Source organism: Carassius gibelio, chromosome B3 (assembly GCF_023724105.1).
Source record: "Carassius gibelio isolate Cgi1373 ecotype wild population from Czech Republic chromosome B3, carGib1.2-hapl.c, whole genome shotgun sequence".
Taxonomy (NCBI): domain Eukaryota; kingdom Metazoa; phylum Chordata; class Actinopteri; order Cypriniformes; family Cyprinidae; genus Carassius; species Carassius gibelio.
In genome coordinates, this window is record NC_068398.1 from 378,524 (window position 1) to 401,087 (window position 22,564).

Sequence of the window (22,564 nt, forward strand, 5' to 3'; positions counted from 1 at the left end):
CATTTCTATTTTATTTGAAAGTAAAGCAGCTGAATGATAATCAGTTCAATATTGTGTGCGATGTCAGTTTTATATTAGAATATAATGTGTTTCTGAATTAAAAATCTATTCCACAACCCAATATATGTAGAAAACAGTATCATGATTTTAGCATGCTTTATCAATTTTCACAATTTAAACTTAAGACTGAAAATGTAGAAGATATTATTAAAGTTTTAAGCTTGAATGAATCTAAAGTGATCATCATATGGGGCCAGACAGTAAATGTCCCCAAGTAGAAAAATCTCCAGCATTTATTTCACTCAATTTGCTGTCAAGAAAAATGTATTAATGCTGATAACTTGCAATACACTTCTATTTTCATGAAGACTTGGCATTCAGATTGAGCTGAGCACCTGAACTGAAGCCAGACGTGCTTTAATAGACAAAAACAGAGCCAAGAACAATCAGACCATGCTGTAAGCACAGCTCAGTGGAGACAGAAGAGAGGGGCGTGGCCATACAGAATGGGCGGGGCTGTGTGTAAGAGGGGTGGGGCATGAGCCTTGTCCAAATACACACACTTGCAGTCCTTGCACTTGACTACTTGATTACTTCTATGATGGAGTTCCTGTGTTTGTTTTCATCACCTGATGGGACACACTTATTGTATTGAAAAATGCAAGTGTTTACATAGCTTTATTTTAGCAATACTTTACATTTTAAAATCAACTTCTAAATGTCTGTTCAGCAGTCCCTTTACCATGACAATTTTAATTTGTGATGCTTCTAATTAAATTCCTAATGTTGTAAAAAAATAAATATACTACTCTATGGAGCAATAAAACATGTAGCACTTTGTTTAACTACCAAATTATATGTAATATCTTATTATTATTAATATTAACTTACATGGGAATGGTTTCCATTACCTCTTGGCAAGAAGCCTCGTGATTTATTTCCACAAGATGATGCATGACGGGATAGACTTAGCCTTGAATACTGCTGCAGATTGGCATTTGAGAGAGTGTGGATCTAGTGTGTGTTAAGGGCACTGCTCTTAGATTTTTTTAGGATCTGGACAGTCTTGCACACTTCCTTCCTGTAAAACGCACACGCTTTCAAGTGACCAAGAGCATAAGTGTGGGTATTTGGACAAGACAATGGTGAAAGAGAGTCAAGGCAAGAGGTGAGGGGTGGTGCTATTTGGATGTTGCATGGGGCAGAGGGGTGGGGTTAGGGAGGAAAAACCTTGGCAGAAACCAGGCTCAGTTGGGGTCAGTTCTCCTCTGACCAGACGAAACCAGTAGTTCAATTCCAGACTGCAGCAAAGTCAGATTGTGCAGAAGAATCATCTGTTTCCTGTGGTCTTGTCCTGGTGCTCCTCTGAGACAAGGTCTTTACAGGGGATCTGTATCTGGGCTCTAGTTGTCCTGGTCTCCGCTGTCTTTCAGTAAAGTATGAGCATGTACAGCACTCAATACTTAGTTGTGTCTCTTTTGTCTGAATGATTGCAGCAATGCGGCGTGGCATGGAGTGGATCAGTCTGTGGCACTGCTCAGGTGTTATGAGAGACCAGGTGTCTCTGATAGTGGCCTTCAGCTCTTCTGCATTCTTGGGTCTGGCATATCACATCTTCCTCTTCACAATACCCCATAGATTTTCTATGGGGTTAAGGTCAGGTGAGTCTGCTGGCCAATTAAGAACAGGGACACCATGGTCCTTAAACCAGGTACTGGAAGCTTTGGCTCTGTGTGCAGGTGTCAAGTCCTGCTGGAAAATGAAATCTGCATCTCCATAAAGTTGGTCAGCAGCAGGAAGCATGTGATCTAAAACTTCCTGGTATACAGCTGTGTTGACCTTTGACCTCAGAAAACACAGTGGACCAACACCAGCAGATGACATGGCAGCCCAAACCATCACTGACTGTGGAAACTTTACACTGGACCTCAAGCAACGTGGATTGTGTGCCTCTCCTCTCTTCCTCCAGACTCTGGGACACTGATATCCAAAGGAAATGCTAAATTTACTTTCATCAGAGAACATAACTGTGGTCCACTCAGCAGCAGTCCAGTCCTTTCTGAAGCGAGACGCTTCTGACGCTGTCTGTTGTTCAAGAGTGGCTTGACACAAGGAATGCGAAGCTGAAACCCATGTCTTGCATACGTCTGTGTGTAGTGGTTCTTGAAGCACTGGCTCCAGCTGCAGTCCACTCTTAGTGAATCTCCCCCACATTTCTGAATGGGTTTTGTTTCTCAATCCTCTCCAGGGTGCGGTTATCTCTATTGCTTATACACTTGTTTCTACCACATCTTTTCCTTCCCTTCACTTCTCTATTAATGTGCTTGGACACAGAGCTCTGTGAACAGCCAGCCTCTTTTGCAATTACCTTCTGTGTCTTGTCCTCCTTGTGCAAGGTGTCAGTGGTCATCTTTTGGACAACTGTCGGGTCAGCAGTGTTCCCCATGATTGTGTATCCTACAGAACTAGACTGAGAGAACATTTAAAGGCTTTGCAGGTGTTTTGAGTTAATTAGCTGATTAGAGTGTGGCACCAGGTGTCTTCGATATTGAACCTTTTCACAATATTCTAATTTTCTGAGATACTGAATTTGGGATTTTCCTTAATTGTTAGTTATAATCATCAAACTTAAAATAAATAAACATCTGAAATATATCAGTCTGTGTGTAATGAATGAATATAATATGCAAGTTTCACTTTTTAAATGGAATTAGTGAAATAAATCAACTTTTTGATGTACACATGTACATTTCTCTATTATGCCAAAAATCACTAGGATATTAAGATCATGTTCCATGAGGATATTTTGTAAATCTTCTACTGTAAATATATCAAAACTTAATTTTTGATTAGTAATATGCATTGCTAACAACTTCATTTGAACAACTTTAAAGATGATTTTCTCCATATTTAGATGTTTTTGCTCCCTCAGATTCCAGATTTTCAAACAGTGTATCTCAGACAAATATTGTCGTCCGAACAATCCACACATCAATGGAGAGATCATTTATTCAGCTCTCGGATGATCTAATTTTTATAGGTTTGTGGTCCAGGCTCACACATTGCTTGAATGTTTAAATTGACCTGGTTTAAACATGATGATGCAGCTATGGACAGATTTCGTCAAATATCCCGTGCTGGGACATCAGCAGTCCTAGGTCTATCATATACTAGACAACGTCTGCAGACTTACATGCAGTGTATTCTAGCCTTCACACATACACACTGAGACACATCGTACTCACTTGAAGGCCCACGAGTATCTGTAACCAGCCCTGAGAGAGCGACAGAGAGCCACAGCTGAGGAGATACAGACAGGACAGAAGCATGTGTGTGTGTGTGTGTGTGTGCACAAGTGCTTCAGCAGAGACCCACTGTGTGTGTGTGTGTCAATTGCCTATTAGTGATGCAGGCGGGCGTGAGAGCCATGAAACGGTGTCTCTTCTCATCTGAAACAGACAGACATCACATCAGCAGTAAAGCAGAGGTTTCCCTGAAGAGAATAATATCCTGACAAACCTTCATCTTCAGAAGGACGTGATCCTGATCTCCAGCCCAGTCTGAAGTCTGTCCAGTACCTGATCACATGTGAAATACAGTCTCACACAGCACTTTAAAGCTGTAGAAGAGTCCTGTATATCACAGTCAGGGTCGGGAAGCTCACTTTGGAGATGTAATAGGTTACAGGTTACAAGTTACCCAAGTAGAATTAATGTAACTGTTTCAATCACTTTATTAAAGTAACTGATCACTTGCGATTACGTTTCTAATGTTAATCATGTTCAAGCAGAACTCAACACTCATTCCAGCTAGACTTTCACAATCCTTCCTGAATTTACTGTCAATGAATCATCGAAGTGTGCTTAAAAAGACCAAACTCAGCAAACACATTACTAAATAATAAAGCTTACTATGTACAGTCAAGCAGATGAGCCTAGAATAAGAACACAGCACATTTAATTACACACACTGTTTCCTCCCATAGAGAACCATTATAAGCCCTTAATAAAGCTTAATGTTTAAAGGGTTTTTGACAATACCAAGCTCAATCACTCAATATGAATGTGTAATTACATGCGTTGTGCTCTTATTCTGGACTGCTTTATTAATAATGTGTTCACTGAGTTTGGTGTGCTCTTCAAGTTAAGGGTCTTGTCACACAGAAGATGCAGAAGTGAAACAGTGAGGCGGAGGAGGTGACCCTTGACCCCTGGCGTCGGGGGAGATGTTCTCCTCACAGGAAGTGGTCATCACCAGTCTCCGACAGAGACGTCGAGCACCGGGGCTTGGTTCAGGATTCTTTGATGAATTAAAAGTTAAAAAGAACAGCATTTACAAATATACACTACTGTTCAAAAGCTTGAGGTCAGTATTTTTTATGTTTAAAGAAATTCATTTTTATTCATCAAGGAATTGTTAAATTGATAGAAACAGTGACAGTAAAGACTGATATTGTTAGAAAACATCTCTAATTTAAGTAAATGTTGTTCTTTTCAGCTTTTTATCAATGAACCCCAGAAATATCACAGTTTCCAAAAACAAAATATTATGCAGCACAACTGTGTTCAACATTGATAATACATCGATAAATAAAATGTTTCTTGAGCAGTAAATCATCATATTATTCTGATTTCTGAAGATCATGTGACACTGAAGACTGGAGGAATGATGCTGAAAATACAGCGGAGCATCACAGAAATACATTACACTTTAACACAGATTCACACAGAAAACAGATGATTTACTCTGGAATAATATATTACATTATTAGTGTTATTTTCTGTATTTTTGATCATACAGATGCAGGCGTGATGAGCAGAAGAGACTTTCATTAGTTAATACAGTAAAGACGGTCTACACGTCACACGACAGGCCTGCAGGGACACAGCTGGGCTTCATTAACTAGACCTGCATCAACACATCAATATACACCAATATAACTCAAACTGAACACTGATGGACATTATTGGGACTTTGTGGTTTGTGCAGTGCGTCTGTAGTCGTCTGTCTCATGCCATTTTAATCTGATTTATGATTAAGAACAGAAAATGACTGTGAATCTGAGCTTCTTGTGTCAGATCCTGATTTAACTAAATCAACACACTAGCTTTGATTATTGATGGAAAAATAATGTTTGGTTTATTGTTTCAGCAAAAGCTGTACTATAGTGAAATATTATTCTAGTGTAAATCATCTGAATCTGTGTTAAAGTGTAATGTATTTCTGTGATGCTCCGCTGTATTTTCAGCATCATTCCTCCAGTCTTCAGTGTCACATGATCTTCAGAAATCAGAATAATATGATCATTTACTGCTCAAGAAACATGAAGATTATTATTATTGTTATGCTGAAGACGGCAGAGTAGAATTTTTCAGAATAGAGTCCAGAAGAACAGCATTTATATGAAATAGAAATCTTTTGTGACATTACTGTCTTCATCATCACTTTTGATCAATTTAAAGCACCAGATGACTTCTCTCAGCTAAAATCAATATGCTTTTGAATGTATAGTGTATAATACAAAATCCCTTTATTTCAGATAAATGCTGATCTTAGGTTTCTTTGATGAAATAGAAAGGTCCAAACAAATATAGGAACGGTTTTCAACATTGCTAATAATCAAAAATGTTTCTTGAGGATCAAATCAGCATATGAGAATGAACAGCTCTTAAAATGCTAACAATATTTCACAATAATACTGCTTCTGCTTCATTTCTGCTCAAATAAACGCAGGCTTGAGCAGAAGAGGCTTCTCTAGAAAGCACTGAAACAGTCGTGTAGGTTTATACGGTGCGTGTTACTGTATTTACTGAGAACACACGGCTGCCGACGGAGAAAGATGAGCCAGACCGTGTAGCAGCGGTCAAAGAAACGCCTCTGACGTACCAAACATCTTGTTATTAAACTCTGGTACTGATCTGAAACAAGAGCGGACTGCATCTCAGCACATCTCAGCTTCCAGGAGTGATTCAGAAGAGTAAGAGAGACTCACAGCCATGACAGAGACATGGTATAACTGTATTCATGAGTCAGAAGCATAGTGACAGTTTTCTAGTACATGTTTTCATAATGACAGCGATTGTTCAGTTGATGAGTTCAGCTGGAAGTGTCTTCACCGCTTTCTTCCTGCCCCAAACACTGTTTCCTGTCCCTCATGTACAGCACAGACCCCGCAGGTGGACAGTAAGAACACACACACACGCACACACACACACACACACACACACACACACACACATATACAGGCACACCTTCGAAGGCAGTATTTGTGTGTCGCCATGACAACAGTGTCTCTGTGGCAACGGCGGTGATGTCATAACGGCTGGTCCTGGTGTGGAAAAAACGCTCACTCTAAGAGTAAAATACTGATTAAAACAATAGCGAGGCTTAAAATAATGATAATACGGGTTATGATGAAGTACTACATATAAGTGGTGTAACCACGGTCCTCTCGTTCAGCTCTGCTGTCCCCGGCGTGACACCGAGAGAGGTCAGTGCTCTTTAGAGAAGGTGTCGGAGCTCTGCGTCCAGGGCTGGCGTCCGGCTGGGCACAGTCTCTGCTGGAGCGAAGCACAGCACAGGGTTTGATCACAGCGCTCGAGCACAGCGAGGGAGTCACGTCTGTCCGAGGGAGCGCTCGTCCTCGCTCCCACTGCTCCAGACACGCCGCTCCAGGCCTGGCCACACACACACACACACACACACACACACACACACACAGAGCAGCACAAAACACACGGTCACACACGGCTGCTGCAACACGGCCTGAACACCAGCTACAAGCAACAGCACAAATACATGCAACAGGGGCTTTCTTACCATGCTTCTCTTGATATCTGAACCTTCTTCAATCAAGATGCATTTACTTGACAAGTAAAATGACTTAAAATATTAAACCCCATTATCTAAAAAAAAAAAAAAAAAAAACAATCACAATTTTGTTAGTTTTAGTATCTGCCAATGGGGTAATAACAATTATCTTACAAAGGCTAGACAAATATTTTGGCTCACTTTAATCGAAAATTAAGAAAAATGTATACTTTTTTCTGAAAACAAGACAACTTAAGTCATTTTACTTGCAAAATAAATGCATCTTGACTCAACAATTTTTAGAAACACTATATTGACAAAAGTATTGGGACCCCCTTCTAATGAACAGGTTTGACCACTTTAGAATACAAATCTTAATGTTTAAGCATATAATGATGTTCTAGGAAATTGTGTGCTTCTAATTTTATAACAACAGTTTGGACCGAACCCCTATTTATCCGAACAAGATGATGCCTCTGTATATTGAAATGATGGACTGAGTCAGTGTGGAAGAACTCGACTGGCATGACCTTGAGCTAAAAACTCAACACCGAGCAACGTATTTGCACCCCTCTTCTTCAGAACAGGAAAAGGCACTTCCAAAACTGTGGCAACAAAGATGGAAACATAATACATGTTTTTACAAATTATGTTTCCATCTCTGATCCAAAAGTTATGGAAGTGTCTAAAATGACTGTACCCATATTGATAAACCCTCATATCAGTTTCACACGTGTCACAGAAACTACAATATACATATAGGCTCCATGAAAAATAAAAATGCCTCCCAAATATCCACCTTGGTACTTCTTGACATTTCCACATTAGATGTGAAGTCTTGGTCTCGTACCTTGTGCTTTGGACATCTCAGAGAAAAGTTGTCTTCATTTAGAGAGCAATCTAGATTGAGATTAGAAAAAGAAGGATTTAGCACTAAACGTCAGCTATTCATAATATTTTTTTTTTTTAAGTGCAGATCAAGGTGGTCACGACTGACCTGCTTCTATGGCACAAAGGTAGTGGTAGCTCAGCGTGCAGCCTTTACTGTAGCAGCCAAGTGTGGAGCCCACCATCTCACAATGAGAGCAGCTCTGAAGAGTGCAAATGTCACAAGCGTTATGGGGAAAATACAGTTTCCCTATATTTGAAACAAGTCATTGTTTTCACTAGTGCTGTCAATCAATTTAAAAAAAAAAACTAATCAATTTTGTTTTTCATAAATTGTTCACAAATATATAGTTATATTGCAATAATTGCACATGCAATCCTTAAATTAATTCTGACACTAATTTTCACAAAATACAGCAAGCCAACAAACTGCAGCACTTTCCACTTACTGTATCTCTGGCACCATCTAGTGCCTCCTGAAGGCCATACAGTCTCCCATTGACCAGGTACACACCACTGGTCCAAACGATGCAGCCCTCATGCACCCACAGCTCCTCGGGGTCCAGAGGCACAAGTGGGAGCTGGGCCATTTGGGCCATGGGATCCAGAGAGTCCAGGCTGGGTGGGGGAGGCTGGAAGGGCAGAGATGCTTTGCTGTTGATGGGGACAGTTCGAGGTAAATCCTCATTGGACTTATGTCTGCGTTTGAAGCGTGGATGGGATGTCAGTTTTCTGTGTTGGGGCCTTTGCTGTGTATTTTCAACATGCAACTGCTTCAAAACTATTTCACCGTCCAGTTCTTGAGCTTTTGATGTGCCCAGCTCGCTTGTCAGTTCTCCAGCCAGATCCCAGGTGTGAGCCGTTACCTTTGAGGTGGAGCTGCTCATCTTAACATTCTGGAAAGGCATTTCTTCACCCATGCTGGGAGAGACAGTGCCAACGGTGGTGGCTGGGGATGCCGAGTTTGTTGCCTGACTTACTGTACGATCACTATCTGCACATGACTTGATATTCTGAGAGTCCTGTAATCTTGTATCCTGGGGAGTAGTTTCTATTGGAACGGATGTCATACTGAAACCTGTTGTAGATGCCCCATGGTTGGACAAGGTTTGTCGGACTTGAGGTTGATTCTTAGGGAGCTTGGCTGCATACTCAGCTGGGTAAAAAGGACCATAAAGATCCCCGAGATGTTTGTAGTTGGCCCATTTCTGGCAAAGGCAGCATAGGAGGCGACCAGTATGTCCAGTCTCTGATATCACAGGCCCTGGCAGAACATATTCAGATGTAGGAAGTGTCTTCCCTGACTGCAGGGCAGAATCAACAGGCTCTGAAACCCAGTTTTCTTTTGTTCTTTCATTTTCCTTTTCTTTTCTCACAAGTTGAGATGACAGAGGGAAATTTAATGGGCCATCAACTGCCAAGTGACCAGCTTTGTCTCCACATTTAAATTTTTCATCATCTGCGTTAATGATTGTACAGACAGCCCCGATCTCTGCTATCTTTTTCTCCACATGTATGTAAGGAGTAAATAAGTTACTCCTGGCATCCGATAATATTCCACATGGGCTGATATTTCCCCTGCTGCTTGCTTGGGTGTCCAGCTTCTCTTTGGAAGCCATCCCTCTTCTTCTCCTTCCCTGATCGCCAGGAGTCTCATTGTCCTCTTTCCCCTTTTTCGGTCTATGTCTGACAGGCTTCACATCTAACTCCGGCTGGGTCTCCTCGCTCTCTACATCCACTTTCACCACCTGGGTTTGAGCAGGAGGTGACAAAGATGGACAGGGTTTTTGGTCCGGTGGTGTTGATACTTGGGGCACTTCACTTGCAGTGTCTGGGATTGGGACAGACTGAGGTTCAGCTGTGGGTGAGGGAACAGAGTCCACAGGTATGCTTGCTGCTGTATTCTGAATTTGTGCTTGGGCACGTTTCTGCTTATTCACACTGCCCACTGGGCGACCTTTTTTCTTACCTGATGGAAAATAACCTTTGGGGACAGTGTTTTCTGATGTTTTAGTATCTGAACTGGTTGACCTAAGAGAAGTCATCTGGTGCTGAGAAGCTCGGGACAGAAGGTGGTGCCCAGGGCTCTGACTGTGGCCAGTGGTGGTCCCATAGTAATCCCCACCTGGGTAATCATCAAAGCCCATGCCAGTCTCTTCTAGTTTCTGCTTCAGCAGGTTAGCAGCTGACTGCTCACCTCGTCGGGTTTCCAGCTGTTGATAAGTGTTTGTGAACTGCTGTATGTCAGACAATGCAGAAGAAGATGGAGGAGATCCCTGTACAGGACAAGGTAATGGAGGAGCTGGTGGAAGGGGCCCTAACAAAGTAAAATCATCCTTATCACTTTCACCCAATGACCCTGAAGATCCAGCAGCACCTAATCCAAAGTCAAAATCTTTTGGCAAACTCCTGAGGGCATTAGTGCTAGAAGCCGTTGCACCTAGTTTGAGGGTCTGAGAATCACAGGAGAATGCATCTTCAACTACTCTGTATGGCATAAGATCATCTAAAGTATGAGAATCATCAAGGTAAGATAAGCATGCCTCCTCTCCTTGAGAAACACTAGAAAAAGATGTACCGCCCTCAGGGTCTGGTATGTCAGAGGCGTAATGAGATACTTCTGAAAAGTTAGATTCTACGTGACTATTGTTGAAGTCATTTTTTTTCACGCTGGGAGTAATTTTCCGCACAATTGCCTCAAGTTTTAGTCCATGACCCTTCCTGGGGGGCAGAAACTTTGCTTTGGGCTGAGAAGGTGAATTAGCACTAGATATAGAATACTGTGTTTTGGGAGATGACAATTTTGTCTGAGTATCAGTACTGCCAGAACCATTGTTGGTTGCAAGTTTCGAATCAGAGTGGGATTGAGATAGTGGGGAGTGATAAGCTGATCCTGGTCGCTGACCTGGAACATCCTGATGCTGCCTCTTAGCTGGAATTGGCGAAATAAAAGATCTAACTCTCCTTCTCATGATTAAAGGGTTGGTTTCAGTCAATGTTCCAGTTTTAGTTGCTCTCTGCCCCTGATGAATCCCTTGGCTAGTCTTACCAGGTTGCTCAGCAGGACTAACAGCATCAACCGAAGCCAGTGAGTGGAAAGATTTGGCTGTGTCATCCGCACTCTTATCTGAAATGCCATCTTCTCCAGGTTTGGGGACAGCATTTGTGACTGGCCTGGAACCTACATGCTCATGAGGGACTGTAGTGGGTTGTCCAGCTCCCTCTCGTTCAGGATAAGTGTCCCACCTTTTCATGTCAAAGTGTGAACTGGGATAAGGGTGCTGTCGAGATTGGTGATGCTGACTAGGCAGGATATCACTTGAAGCTTGGGATTTTCCCTTCTGTTCAGAAAGTCTCTGAGGAATGTGCCTATCTATACCTCTTAGCCTTTGTCTGTCAGGAGTCCAGTCGTGTCTCTCGTGAGGAGGTAAACTCTGTGGAAATGCTTGTAACTTGTTAGTAGATGGTGTGGTTTTAGAATAGGCTGATACTGTGTGGAATGGTTGATGAGGTCTAGGATGTGAGATAATTTTTGGTCCATCCACTGTGTCACTGAAACCATATGCTCTGAAACCGTCAACAGCCTGCGAGAATGACTGGTGCCTTGGAGGTGAGGACAAGGGATTTGAGGACATTTGCAAAAGATATGGAAGGTTGCTGGTGGCTTCACTGTTGCCTTTGGCACTGTTGGTCTTTTCTATATCGAAATCAACATCTACAAGGGGATGAAGGGGCTTACTACATTCCTTACTGGGTGGCATGCTACAGTTACCATCTGTGTTCTGTCCTGCAGTTTCAGACTTTGATGAGTCCTCCTTTTTTTGTGCTTTCTTTACTTTTATTTCTTCCTTACCTTTTTGCTCATTTGATCCAGATGAAGAAAATGGCTGCTGAATGACAGAGGGTCCAGAAGTCCCAGAGTGTCCTCTCTCTCTTTCTGGTGTTGTTCGTCGAGAAGGGGACACATCACAGATTACTGAACGGCGTCCTGAGGATGTCTGAGATTGAGTGTGACAGATAGGACCTACACCGCATGCCAATGGCTCAGCTTCCTGTAAAAGCAATTGTTCCACAGCAGAGGAAGAGGTACCATATCTGGGTGGTTTTCTGTGCTGCAAAGAATAGTCAGCCAAGTTAATGTGCTTTGAAGGGACTCCTGTTGTGAGATCTAAACACTGCTCCATGTGGGAGGACTGGCTGGGAGACAGACTGGTTTTGTCTTGCTCTAGAGAGATCCCATGAGTCACATTGGGCTTATGTGCTTCAGAATCCCAAGAGGGATGAGAAGGGCCTAAAACAATATCATTATCTGGTCCCTGATTTTGACTTGAATTTGGTGGTTTCCCAGAGGCCATTTGTCTGAATTTGACATTAAGTCCACTTATAAGTGTTTGAGAGCCCATTGCATGTGAACTCAAATTTTCATCCATACTATAAGGTAATCTAGTTTGATAACGGTACTGCGAGGTATCTTGAGACTGTTGGTGAACACTAGATGTCTGGTCGGGACGGCCATAGCGTCTATCTAAGTGATGACCCTGGAGCACTTCTTGCAAAAGACTTGGAAATGATTGGTGAAACTGAGAACTGCTATCTTGACTTCTTGAGACGATAGCCCTTCCCCCTTCCATACCAAAAACACCAATCTCCTTCCTGCCAATAGACCCATAGCTGGCCTCCAGCTGATGATAATTCTGGCATCTGTTTGTGCCCATACTACTCCCTAGTCCTAACTTCCCTCTACTCTTTGCAGCCTTATAATGTACGTCAGGATTACTGTATTTAAATGATGCTGAGTGAGACTGAATAGAGGGTTGAGGGTTTTGGCCAAATTCTTGTTTAGGGGAAATATCATACTGTGACACATATTTTTCCATGCACATCTCCCCTTCTCCATTGTGATTTCTAGTCTCTCTTAAGACATTCACATCAAGTTGGTCCCCGGGTTTGCTGTGTTTGTTTGAGTAATGAGAAACACCATAACGTGGTGATCTGGCTCCTGTGTGCTTGCTTGATTCAGTATTCCCTTCAGATCGAGCAGAGACAATAACTCCAACACCTCCAAAATTATGTTGCTCTGAAACGTTCTCATTTTTACTCTGACTTTCAAATTCCTTTGCATCAGACTTTGCCTCATCTTTTGTAGGAGGGACTGACCGTTTGTTCTCTGAATTCTCTCTATCACAGGAAGGATCTGCATTTTCAACTTCGCTTTCTTCATCTTTTATCATTTTGATTTTGCATCCCTTCGTTACACTATCATCATCATAATTATGAAGGTATTTTTCTGCCACACAGTTTGGATGTGCTGAGTTAATAGGAGATGGTGGGGCAGGGGGATAAACTGGTTGTTTTGGGCTGGGTTCTGCAGAAGCATGAACTGATGATGGTGGTGAAGAAGAGGAGGGAGTCAGGGTTTCTGGTGTATTTGCTTGAGACAGTTGTTTTGAACCTGTTGAAAGGACTCCAGTGTTGACCTGGAGATCCAATACTTGTTGCCTCGCTTCCGACGGCATCTGACTCTGTGATGATGGGTAGCTTTGTGGCTCAGATTCGTTGCTTGTTTCACTTGCCTGCCTATTCCGCTCACATTCTACTTGTTGATCCCCTTTTGCTTCCAGCATCTCAGAACTCTCTTTATTCACTAAGGTCTGACCGCTGGCGCTGGAATTACCAGATTTGTTTTGGTTGCCAAGAAAAGATTGTGATCCTTGCTGCACCTGAAGGTGATGTGCACTGTCTCTGCCTTTCTTTAGGGGCAGCACAGTATCTGTTAGAAGCATGTGCTGCACTGTATTAGGTAGATTCTCCACTTGAGAGGTCAGAGCATTGAGACTATTCAGTCCAGGGTCCTGCAAGAGTTTGTCATGAGGGTACAGGGAGCCATCTTCCCCTGGACCGCCCCGAAGACCTTGTCTCATTCGGTTCTGACTCATGGCAGCATGACCCACCCCTGCACCGTGGTTCAATACAGCTGCTTTAGTGCCTATGCCACTACCACAACTACTGATGCTGCTATTTGAATTGGGAGTGGGGCTCAGCTGAGGTACGGCCTGCAGAAGACGTCCATGGCTTTGGCTGCTGCGAGCATTTGAAACAGAGGGGTTTGATGATGGCTGCAGATGAATAACAGCATTGTTTCCTTCAGAACTCCCCATTAGTGGAGACGAAGAGGAGCTGCAGCTCGGAGACTGTACTGCAGATGGACCAGGAGAGGGATTAGATATGGGACTGAAGTTCTGATCAATGCGAGCCTGTTGACTTTGAGAGTGCAAGGGAGATTTGGCGATGTCTTGAGAAGGATGTGAAGGCAGAGCAGGGCTGGAGGACACCAAAGAATGGGGCAGTTTGGTGTGCAAATGTCCTTGGTGCTGCATTTTGAGGGAGGGGTCATGACCTGCTCCAGTGCTGAGCTGAGAGGGACGCTGGGAATGGGGGGCATGCTTGTGAAGGGACTGAGATTGCGGCGAATATGCAGATGATGTGTAACTTTGTCCCATATTCTCACAGCTGTTTGAAGCAGATGAACTTGTATGAGTATTTGGATTAGACTGAGTGGGAGAGTTATTCATTTTGGCATCTGTGCTGCTGCTACTCGTGCCGTACCTTTGTGGCGGAGAGTTATACATTCCAGTAGAGTCTGTGGTTGCATTAAGGGGGGCATAGTGTCCAAACTGAGGGGGAATTCGGTTTCCAGAAATCGGGTATGTCCGCTGATGCTGACCTTGGTGCAATCCTTGATATCTCTGTCCATGCTGCAGTTGATGCATCTGAGCACCTGATTGTACTGAAGCAGTATGAGCCAGACTGTATTGCTGGGAAGGAGAAAAGCAACCAGCACCACTACTATTACTACTCCCAACTGCAGAGGCACTGCCGGAGCTGTAATCCATAGAGTAGGGAGAAATCATTCCAGAAGATGACCCTGAACCAGATAAGTGTTGGTACTGATGAGGTGTGTTTCCATCCATGTTTGAGTATCTAAATCCTGCACCATATGCAGCTCCGCCTCTCCTGCTTCTTTCTCGTCCACTCACAGAAAAATAATAATCCACACTGTCCTTACGGTAAGAGTTCCCTCCTCCACTGTGAGTGTTTCCCTGTGTCAGCTCTCCAGCTGCTCTTCTGGATCCATAGCCATGTATAGGGGGAGCGTGTAGAAGATGCTGTTGGCTCCGCAGGTGCTGACCATGGCTCTGCAGGTTAGGTTGAGTTTGCTGCCTGGGCGCATAGTCCTCTGAGTTTCTGGGAGATATCTGAAGGTCTGAAGGGTGGTGTTGATATGGGGAACCAACAACACTTCCTGGCCGGCTAAATCCTGGATGAAGAGGGACTGGACTGTTGGGAAAATTCTGCATTTTTGTGTGTAGTTTTTCCAAATGGTGCTATTAGCAGCCCTTTTTATCAAAAGGACCCAAATGGCAAACTGGAATGCTAAGTATTAGAAATCTAAACTCACATCTGTAGCAGCAATATAGCAGGACCCTGCAAATGTCGTGAGATTTAGAAAATCAGGAGATTCAATTTGCTGCTCAAGTTAAAACCTAAAAACAATGTAAAGATGGGAAATGCAGCAGCTACACATTCATTAAAAGAAACTGTGACACAAATGCCACTACGTGGTTTGGCACTAGATCCAAAGATCTCTGTGAAAAAAATATGAATGAAGGTTTAGTGTTATCAAAAAATGTCTATTAGCAAAGAGGTAAAAATACTCCACCAAAACAGCAACTCAGTTAAGTTCCATTAAGAGAATGTCAATATCATGACACTGTAGTGTGAAACATCTCCTTGCCATTTGGTAACGGATGTGGAGCCATGCAGTAGATTTATAATAGTTCAGGAACAGGTTTGCAACTGACAAAAAAATAAAAATAAAACAAATACAAAAACTCTCTCCAATTGGCACATGTATTCACTGACACCGAAAATAGCTTGAGAAAGATCAGTACTTCAAGATCATGATTTCTTTTCATATTTTCTGTGTAACAGGGATTTGGGGCATGTGTTCAAGCCAGGTTTCACAAAGATCTGTGCCAACAATTTTTTTCCAGCTGTATCCAAACATTCGCCTTTTCCCATGTTAGTTATTCAGTCCAAGTTTGTTGTTTTGTTTTGATCGTCCATTCCTTGCCTGTAACTATAAGGTATGTTTCAGTGTTGCTGGTCCTGGCTTCAGGTTTTCTGTGGTCAGTCCATGCCAACCAGTTTAATCCGAACCTCTTAATATTCTAGTGTCTTTCTCTCTTTGGAAGCAGGAAGCTTGAGATTTTCTGAAAACAGATGGAAAACACAGCACTTATTAAATGAGAACTTTTTGCATTAGTATACTTTTAACAACCAAATAACATTCTAGGTACACTTTGTCTAAAGGCTATTTACATTCGAACATTAAAATGGCCATGAAACCCTAAATCTCATTTTCTGAGATGATATGGGGATTCTCCAACAAAAAAAAATGAAAATTAACTCATCAATTACAAGTCATGCCATCCCAAGTGTCAGCCTATTTGACAGACTTTCTTAAGATGAACACAAATTAAGATTTTTAGAAAATAATCCGTCTCTGTGAGTCAATGTATTGCAAGTGTGTGTGGAAAAAAACGTAACCAACACGATGGTTATCAATATCTTCTGAAGTTAAACTACTAAAATCTTTCTGAACCACAAATCCTCACTTCTGGCCAAGAGTCATAGGTGAGTATTGATATTTGTCTCCATCACCCCTATCGTTTTGCTTCAGAAGACACTGATCCATCAACTCTGCTTAAATGGATTACCATCATGTTGACTTTGCATGTCTCTGAAGTGTCAACTTCAAGATCTGTTGAACTTGCATTATGTGGACTCTATGGATTATTTGTCAAAAAATCTTTGACTGCGTTCATGAAGAAAGGATCTTTATAATGGCAATTACACAGCGATCTATTTGATTATGAATGCAAAGACATTGATGAAATCTGAAAATTCAAAGAAGAATGGACAGAAAAGTTAAATCCTTTGTTCCTTCTGCTTAATGCAGCAACTAGAACCAGGAAGTATGACCATATTAGACCGGTCCTGTCAACACTGCACTGGCTCCCTATCAAACATTGTATAGATTTTAAAATATTGCTAATTACTTATAAAGCCCTGAATGGTTTAGCACCTCAGTATTTGAATGAACTCCTTTTACATTATAATCCTCTACGTCCGCTACGTTCTCAAAACTCAGGCAATTTGATAATACCTAGAATATCAAAATCAACTGATATTGAGAACTAAATGGGTTTAAATGAGTCTTGAGATGAAGAATCAAATTTTCCATCAAATCATACCAGAATACACTGCACAATAACATACTGTAGGTTTCAGAGCATAAAATAAAAATAAAAAAACTCTTGGATACGGATTCATGAACCCTTCACATTCCGGATTATACTCAATGAATAAACATTAAAAAAGTCTCACTTCTGCTCCTGAGAGCACTTATTTATTTTTTCAAATCTTGGTTTACATAAATTTTTAAGTATGCCATGCATAGGCGGCGCCAGGGGGGGTCCCCCCCATTTGACCCCCCACCCTCTTCCTAATTTAAAAAAAAAAAAAAAATTATAATAATAATAATAATAATATATATATATATATATATATATATATATATATATATATATATATATATATATATATATATATATATATATATATATATATCCAGGATAAAGATAAAAAAAATGTTTCTCTTCAAACAACGCAGAACAATAATAAATAATAATAAATACAGCTGCACACCTTCGGTGCTTGGTCCCTAAATATAGCTGCAAGCAGCAATTACGGGGCCAAGCACTCCAACTGCAAATGTAGGAGCTAAGCATGGCATGGAGCATCACACCAAATGCATATATGAGCAATAACAGCAATTTTAGGATTATTGTAATTGAAATGGCTAAAAAATCATAAATACCACCTCTAGAAGCATGATTACTTGGCTTATCAAGCTTGACCAATAGGTGGCACTCTTATAAAATCAATTTGGTGTACTCTGTGTTACTTTTCAATGACACACACAAAGTTTGGTGTCAATATGCCAAAGCATTTCAGAGATACAGCCTCAACGTCATTTTGTCATTGTGCCTCAAATTCGTCGATGTGGTATGCGAAAACGGTTTTGTCTATCGACACAAAATCCATAACTTTGTGTCAACATAGTCTGAAGATCATTTGATTCGAATTTGGTGAAAATCGGACATACGGTTGATGAGGAGTTCGAAAAAGTAGGTTTTCAACATAAATCAAAATGGCAGACCCGAAGTTCAGCTTACTATGGCATTTTTGGTATCTATGTTATCGGCAAAAGCCAGGGAATATTTTGAGCCCAGTTTCATTGCAATAAGCTAATGCAATAAAAAGTTATTAGCATTTTTAAAAGTGTAAATATTCATTGTTAATGAATGGTTTATTAATCTTGACCAATAGGTGGCGCTGTTACCAAATTTATGTGGCATGGTCAGTGTGAGGTGGCGATGACACATACAAAGTTTGGTGCAAATATGTCAAAGCGTTGCAGAGATACAGCCTCAAATGCATTTTGGCACCCTTCCAGCAAATTCGTTGATGCGCTGAATGAGAACCGTTTTGTATATCAACACGAAATCCATAACTTTTTGTCAGCATGGTCTGAAGATAATTCACGTCAAATTTGGTGAAAATCGGACTAACGGTCTAGGAGGAGTTAGAAAAAGTAGGTTTTCAACATTAATCAAAATGGCGGACAGGAAGTATGGCCAATTTTCGCATAATTGGTATCAATGCACTCGGCATTACCCACAGAATATAGGGAGACCATTTTAATTGTAATAGTCTAATTTCTTCAAAAGTTATTAGCATTTATGTGATTTTTCATCATAACTATTGGCCACAAGGTGGCGCTGCCACCAAACCTTTTGAGTACCTTCAGGGCATGGAACCGAATATTTTTGTAATTATTTTCGTAAAGATACCATGCTGCGTTAAAAAAATACAGCATTTTAAAACATGATTCAAAATGGCCGTCACCTAAAATGGCCGACACAGGAAAATTTTATATCATTCGACTCGACATGATACACCGAATCTAAAGAGACCAGTTTTGTGATTTTTGGCCAAACTATTTAGAAGTTATAAGCCAAAATATGCATTTTTCATATCTCCTGATCACTAGGTGGCGCTGTATCGAAACAATGCAAATAGTCTCAGGTCATTCTTATTATAACACACACCAAGTTTGGTCTCAATATGCCAAACCGTTGCCGAGATATAGCCTCACGTGTATTTTTGCGTGCTTTTTGTCATATTTTTTCAAATGTCATTTGAGAACGGTAAGACGAATCAACTTGAATTCCATAACTTTTTGTCAGCGTGGTCTGAAGATGATCTGAGCCAATTTTTGTGAAAATCGGACAAACCGTCTAGGACGAGTTCGAAAATAGCGAAAAAACTAAACCTTGTGAATTTTTGGGTTCATTCGACTTGCAATGAGCCAATGATTCAGAGGAAAAAAAGAATTTCCATTTTCTGGCTTACGGTTCAAAAGTTATTAGCATACAAACATTGGAAGTTGGACAAGTGGTGGCGCTAGAGAGTAGGAGTTAGAGACTTCAAATTTGCTATAGTTAATGTTGGGACTGTCCTCTATCAGTGTGCCAAATTATACAACTTTCCCGCAATCGGTTCTATGGGCTGCCAGGCGGAAGAAGAAGAATAATAAAAACGCCAACGATTACAATAGGTGCCTACGCACCTTCGGTGCTTGGCCCCTAATTATTTCAACATTTATTCGTACACTGAACTGAGAACCGTTTCTGTCAGACACGTCCGATTCGAGAACCGAGGAGCTGATGATACTGCGTATGTGTGATTCAGTGTGAAGCAAACCGACACACAGAGCGTCTGAACTGAACTGATTCTTTTGGTGATTGATTCTAAACTGATTCTGTGCTAATGTTATGAGCGCGGGTAAACTGAAGACTTGAATCAAGGGCAATCATCACCAATGACGTCATTACGTAGAGCGCAAAAGAACCGGTGAACCGTTTTTTTCTTCAAACGGTTTATTTGATTGAACTGTCCGAAAGAACCGGTTCACTTGAGCACCTGCTCCTTTGCCCCTTAAGTGCCCTCTTGTCAAAGAAAAATGTCCTCCCATTTTTTTTGTAATAACATTCCCTTTTGTGAATGCCTGCCCACGCCCAATCATAATATTAGCACAATTTATTAATAATAATTTAGCCGTAATTACAATTACCAACATGATGACCTTTCACCTGACGATGAGAACATGCAGATATGTGAATCGTGAGGCTGCGTGTGAGAAGGTGAGAGCTAGACTGAACGATCAAAGCGATGCAAATATGCGCACGTTTGTTCGGTCGATTGACTTGAAGCGTCGCTGCACACAAATAAAAAAAAATAAAAAAATAAAAAACAGAGTGCGCCACAATGCTTCAAGTCACACGAACGAACAAACACGTGAAAGCGGTTCGAAAGCATAAGGAGCCATCTGCTCTGCATATTATATCTCTCATGAATGTTACACAATGATCAACCTGCACAGTGTAAATAGCCAAAACCTGGATATTTCGGGAAATATTTAAATCCTGGCTGGGACATGTCCCGTATGACCGGCGCATATGGTCACCTAACTGTAAACTTGATAATATCTCTCTGGAAATAAGTGTAAAAATATCAATGTCAATAAAAATAATGCATAATATACCTGAAATCAAAGTGCAGTGTGAAGGATATGAATAACAAATGTAGCCTGTCATTTGTTAACATCGCAAAGGTGTTCAATTTTAGACAACAACAGTAATAATAATAATATTAATCATTATATTCCAGTGTATCAGTGTTTTAATGTTTTGTATCAATATTTAAGGTGGACTTATTGATTAGGTGCAAGAGTAGAAGTGATGGTTAAAATAATATAATAATGCTGAAATAGTAAATTGAGTCTTGTTCCTAGATGGACAGAGAGTGGAAACTAATATCAGATGAGGAGATGGAGATAGAGGAAGATAAAGAGGGAAATGTAGAGGCACAAGTGACAGAAAGAGAGCAGGTAACAGCAAGCCAGGAGACAGAGGCTGGTGAGAAAGAGGCACAAGTGTTTTCTACAGTTTTTACTAAAACCGCTGTTCTTAATTATTCTGTAGAACAGAGAAGAAAATGCCATCAGGGATTATTTAAGACATTTCAGTTTCTAATCCCAGAGCTATTATTATTTTAAACTTTAAATTGTCTTCTCTATTGTTTCTTTTTCAAAACTGCATCAAAGCATTTGCTGCTGTATCAATACATAACCATCCATACCTATATGTGAATCAGCAAGGAATGCATCACAATATATTGCTGTATTGAACAGCGCCATTTAAAGCCTTGTTCCATGTGTAAGCCCTCTCACCCGGGTCCTCTCTGACGCTCCTCGCGGGGCTCGAACCCGGGTCTCAGGCATGGGAGGCGGACGCACTAACAAGGAGGGTAAATGGTTACAGCCACTAGCATCTGTGCCCCGTTTATACTTTGAGCACCTGCCCCTCCAAAGGTCTCTGCATGGCCCTGTTCAGAGGGAGTCAGCCACGGTTAAAAAGTTATCTGCTTAAGTCATTTGTGGATTAATGCATATTGGAGACGCGAACCATTTCAAACGATTCAGTTCGATTTGGTGAACTGGTTCAAAAAGATGCGGTTACATCGAATGATTCGTTCGTAAACCGGATATCACAAACTGCTTTGTTTTGAACTCTCTCTCAACCGACACGGACGAGAAGACAATGCTGAATAAAGTCATAGCTTTTGCTATTTTTGGACCAAAATGTATTTTCGATGCTTCAGAATATTCTAACTGACCCTCTGATGTCACATGGACTACTTTGATGATGTTTTTCTTCTCTTTCTGGACATGGACAGTAGACCGTACACAGCTTCAATGGAGGGACTGAGAGCTCTCGGACTAAATCTAAAATATCTTAAACTGTGTTCAGAAGATAAACGGAGGTCTCACGGGTTTGGAACGACATGAGGGTGAGTTATTAATGACATAATTATCATATTTGGGTGAACCAACCCTTTTAAGTTTGAGCATATTGTTTGCAAACTGCAATTGATTAATTAAAAACAAAGTAGTTGATATACTGTGTTGTTTTTGTTGTTTAGTAGCAGTAACATGCAGTTATTAGCCGTGTCCACTGTATTTTCTGTTGGTTTTCATGAGACCCCCTTTGAAATGACCAGGATCCCCATTGCCCCCCCAATCACAATCATCTGGAGCCGCCACTGGTACCATGTCGTGCCATAGCATCAATTATCATCTAACAACAGATGAGTGTTCAATCAGCTGTTTGAAAGAACGACTCACATAATACCCGCCCCCCAAATCATTTAAAATATCACTATTAAACATTCTGAAATATCACATAATTAATACTGCATTTGTAACAGCAGGTTGATGGAGATATTGGTCCAGATTATTAACAATTCTTTGTATATGTATATTTCAAAGTGGAAAAGTCATTTAGTGCCTACTTTAAATGAACCCATCTACAAGATAGATTTAAATGCTGACAAAGTCAAGAAAAGATGAGACATAAACACAAGACAGTTCGATTTAAATGTTCAAATATAAATAATAATAATAATAAATTATTCCATGGCACCTAAAAAGATAATTTGGCGCCTAAGTTTTGTTTTCTTATAGGAGCCAACCTTCCTGGATCTTTTGTTCTCGCCCTGACACGTGTAGCTCAGTTACTGTGAGAAACACAACAGAAATCTATAAACATGGGGAAAATAACACTGAATTCATGCAAAAACACTAGCAAAGACACCTGTGTTATTGTTAAAATTATAA

The 22,564-nt window shown here is 41.0% G+C and overlaps 1 protein-coding gene across 2 annotated transcripts in view; it reads right to left on the reverse strand.

Annotated features, from left to right (window-relative positions):
• Nucleotides 1-5,997: 5,997 nt before the first annotated feature.
• LOC127952137 (transcription factor 20-like) overlaps nt 5,998-22,564 on the reverse strand; it is an 18,763-nt gene continuing 2,196 nt past the window's right edge. Inside the window, exons 2-5 of one of the 2 annotated variants that reach the window (XM_052550444.1) lie at nt 8,148-15,971; nt 7,808-7,901; nt 7,610-7,710; nt 5,998-6,677 (exon numbers count right to left, since the gene is read on the reverse strand). In XM_052550444.1, coding sequence (XP_052406404.1) covers nt 6,492-6,677; nt 7,610-7,710; nt 7,808-7,901; nt 8,148-15,056 — 7,290 coding nt within the window. In that variant the 5' untranslated portion in view covers nt 15,057-15,971 and the 3' untranslated portion in view covers nt 5,998-6,491. The remainder of the gene's footprint in view (nt 6,678-7,609; nt 7,711-7,807; nt 7,902-8,147; nt 15,972-22,564) is intronic. The other variant, XM_052550445.1, reaches the window with a different exon arrangement.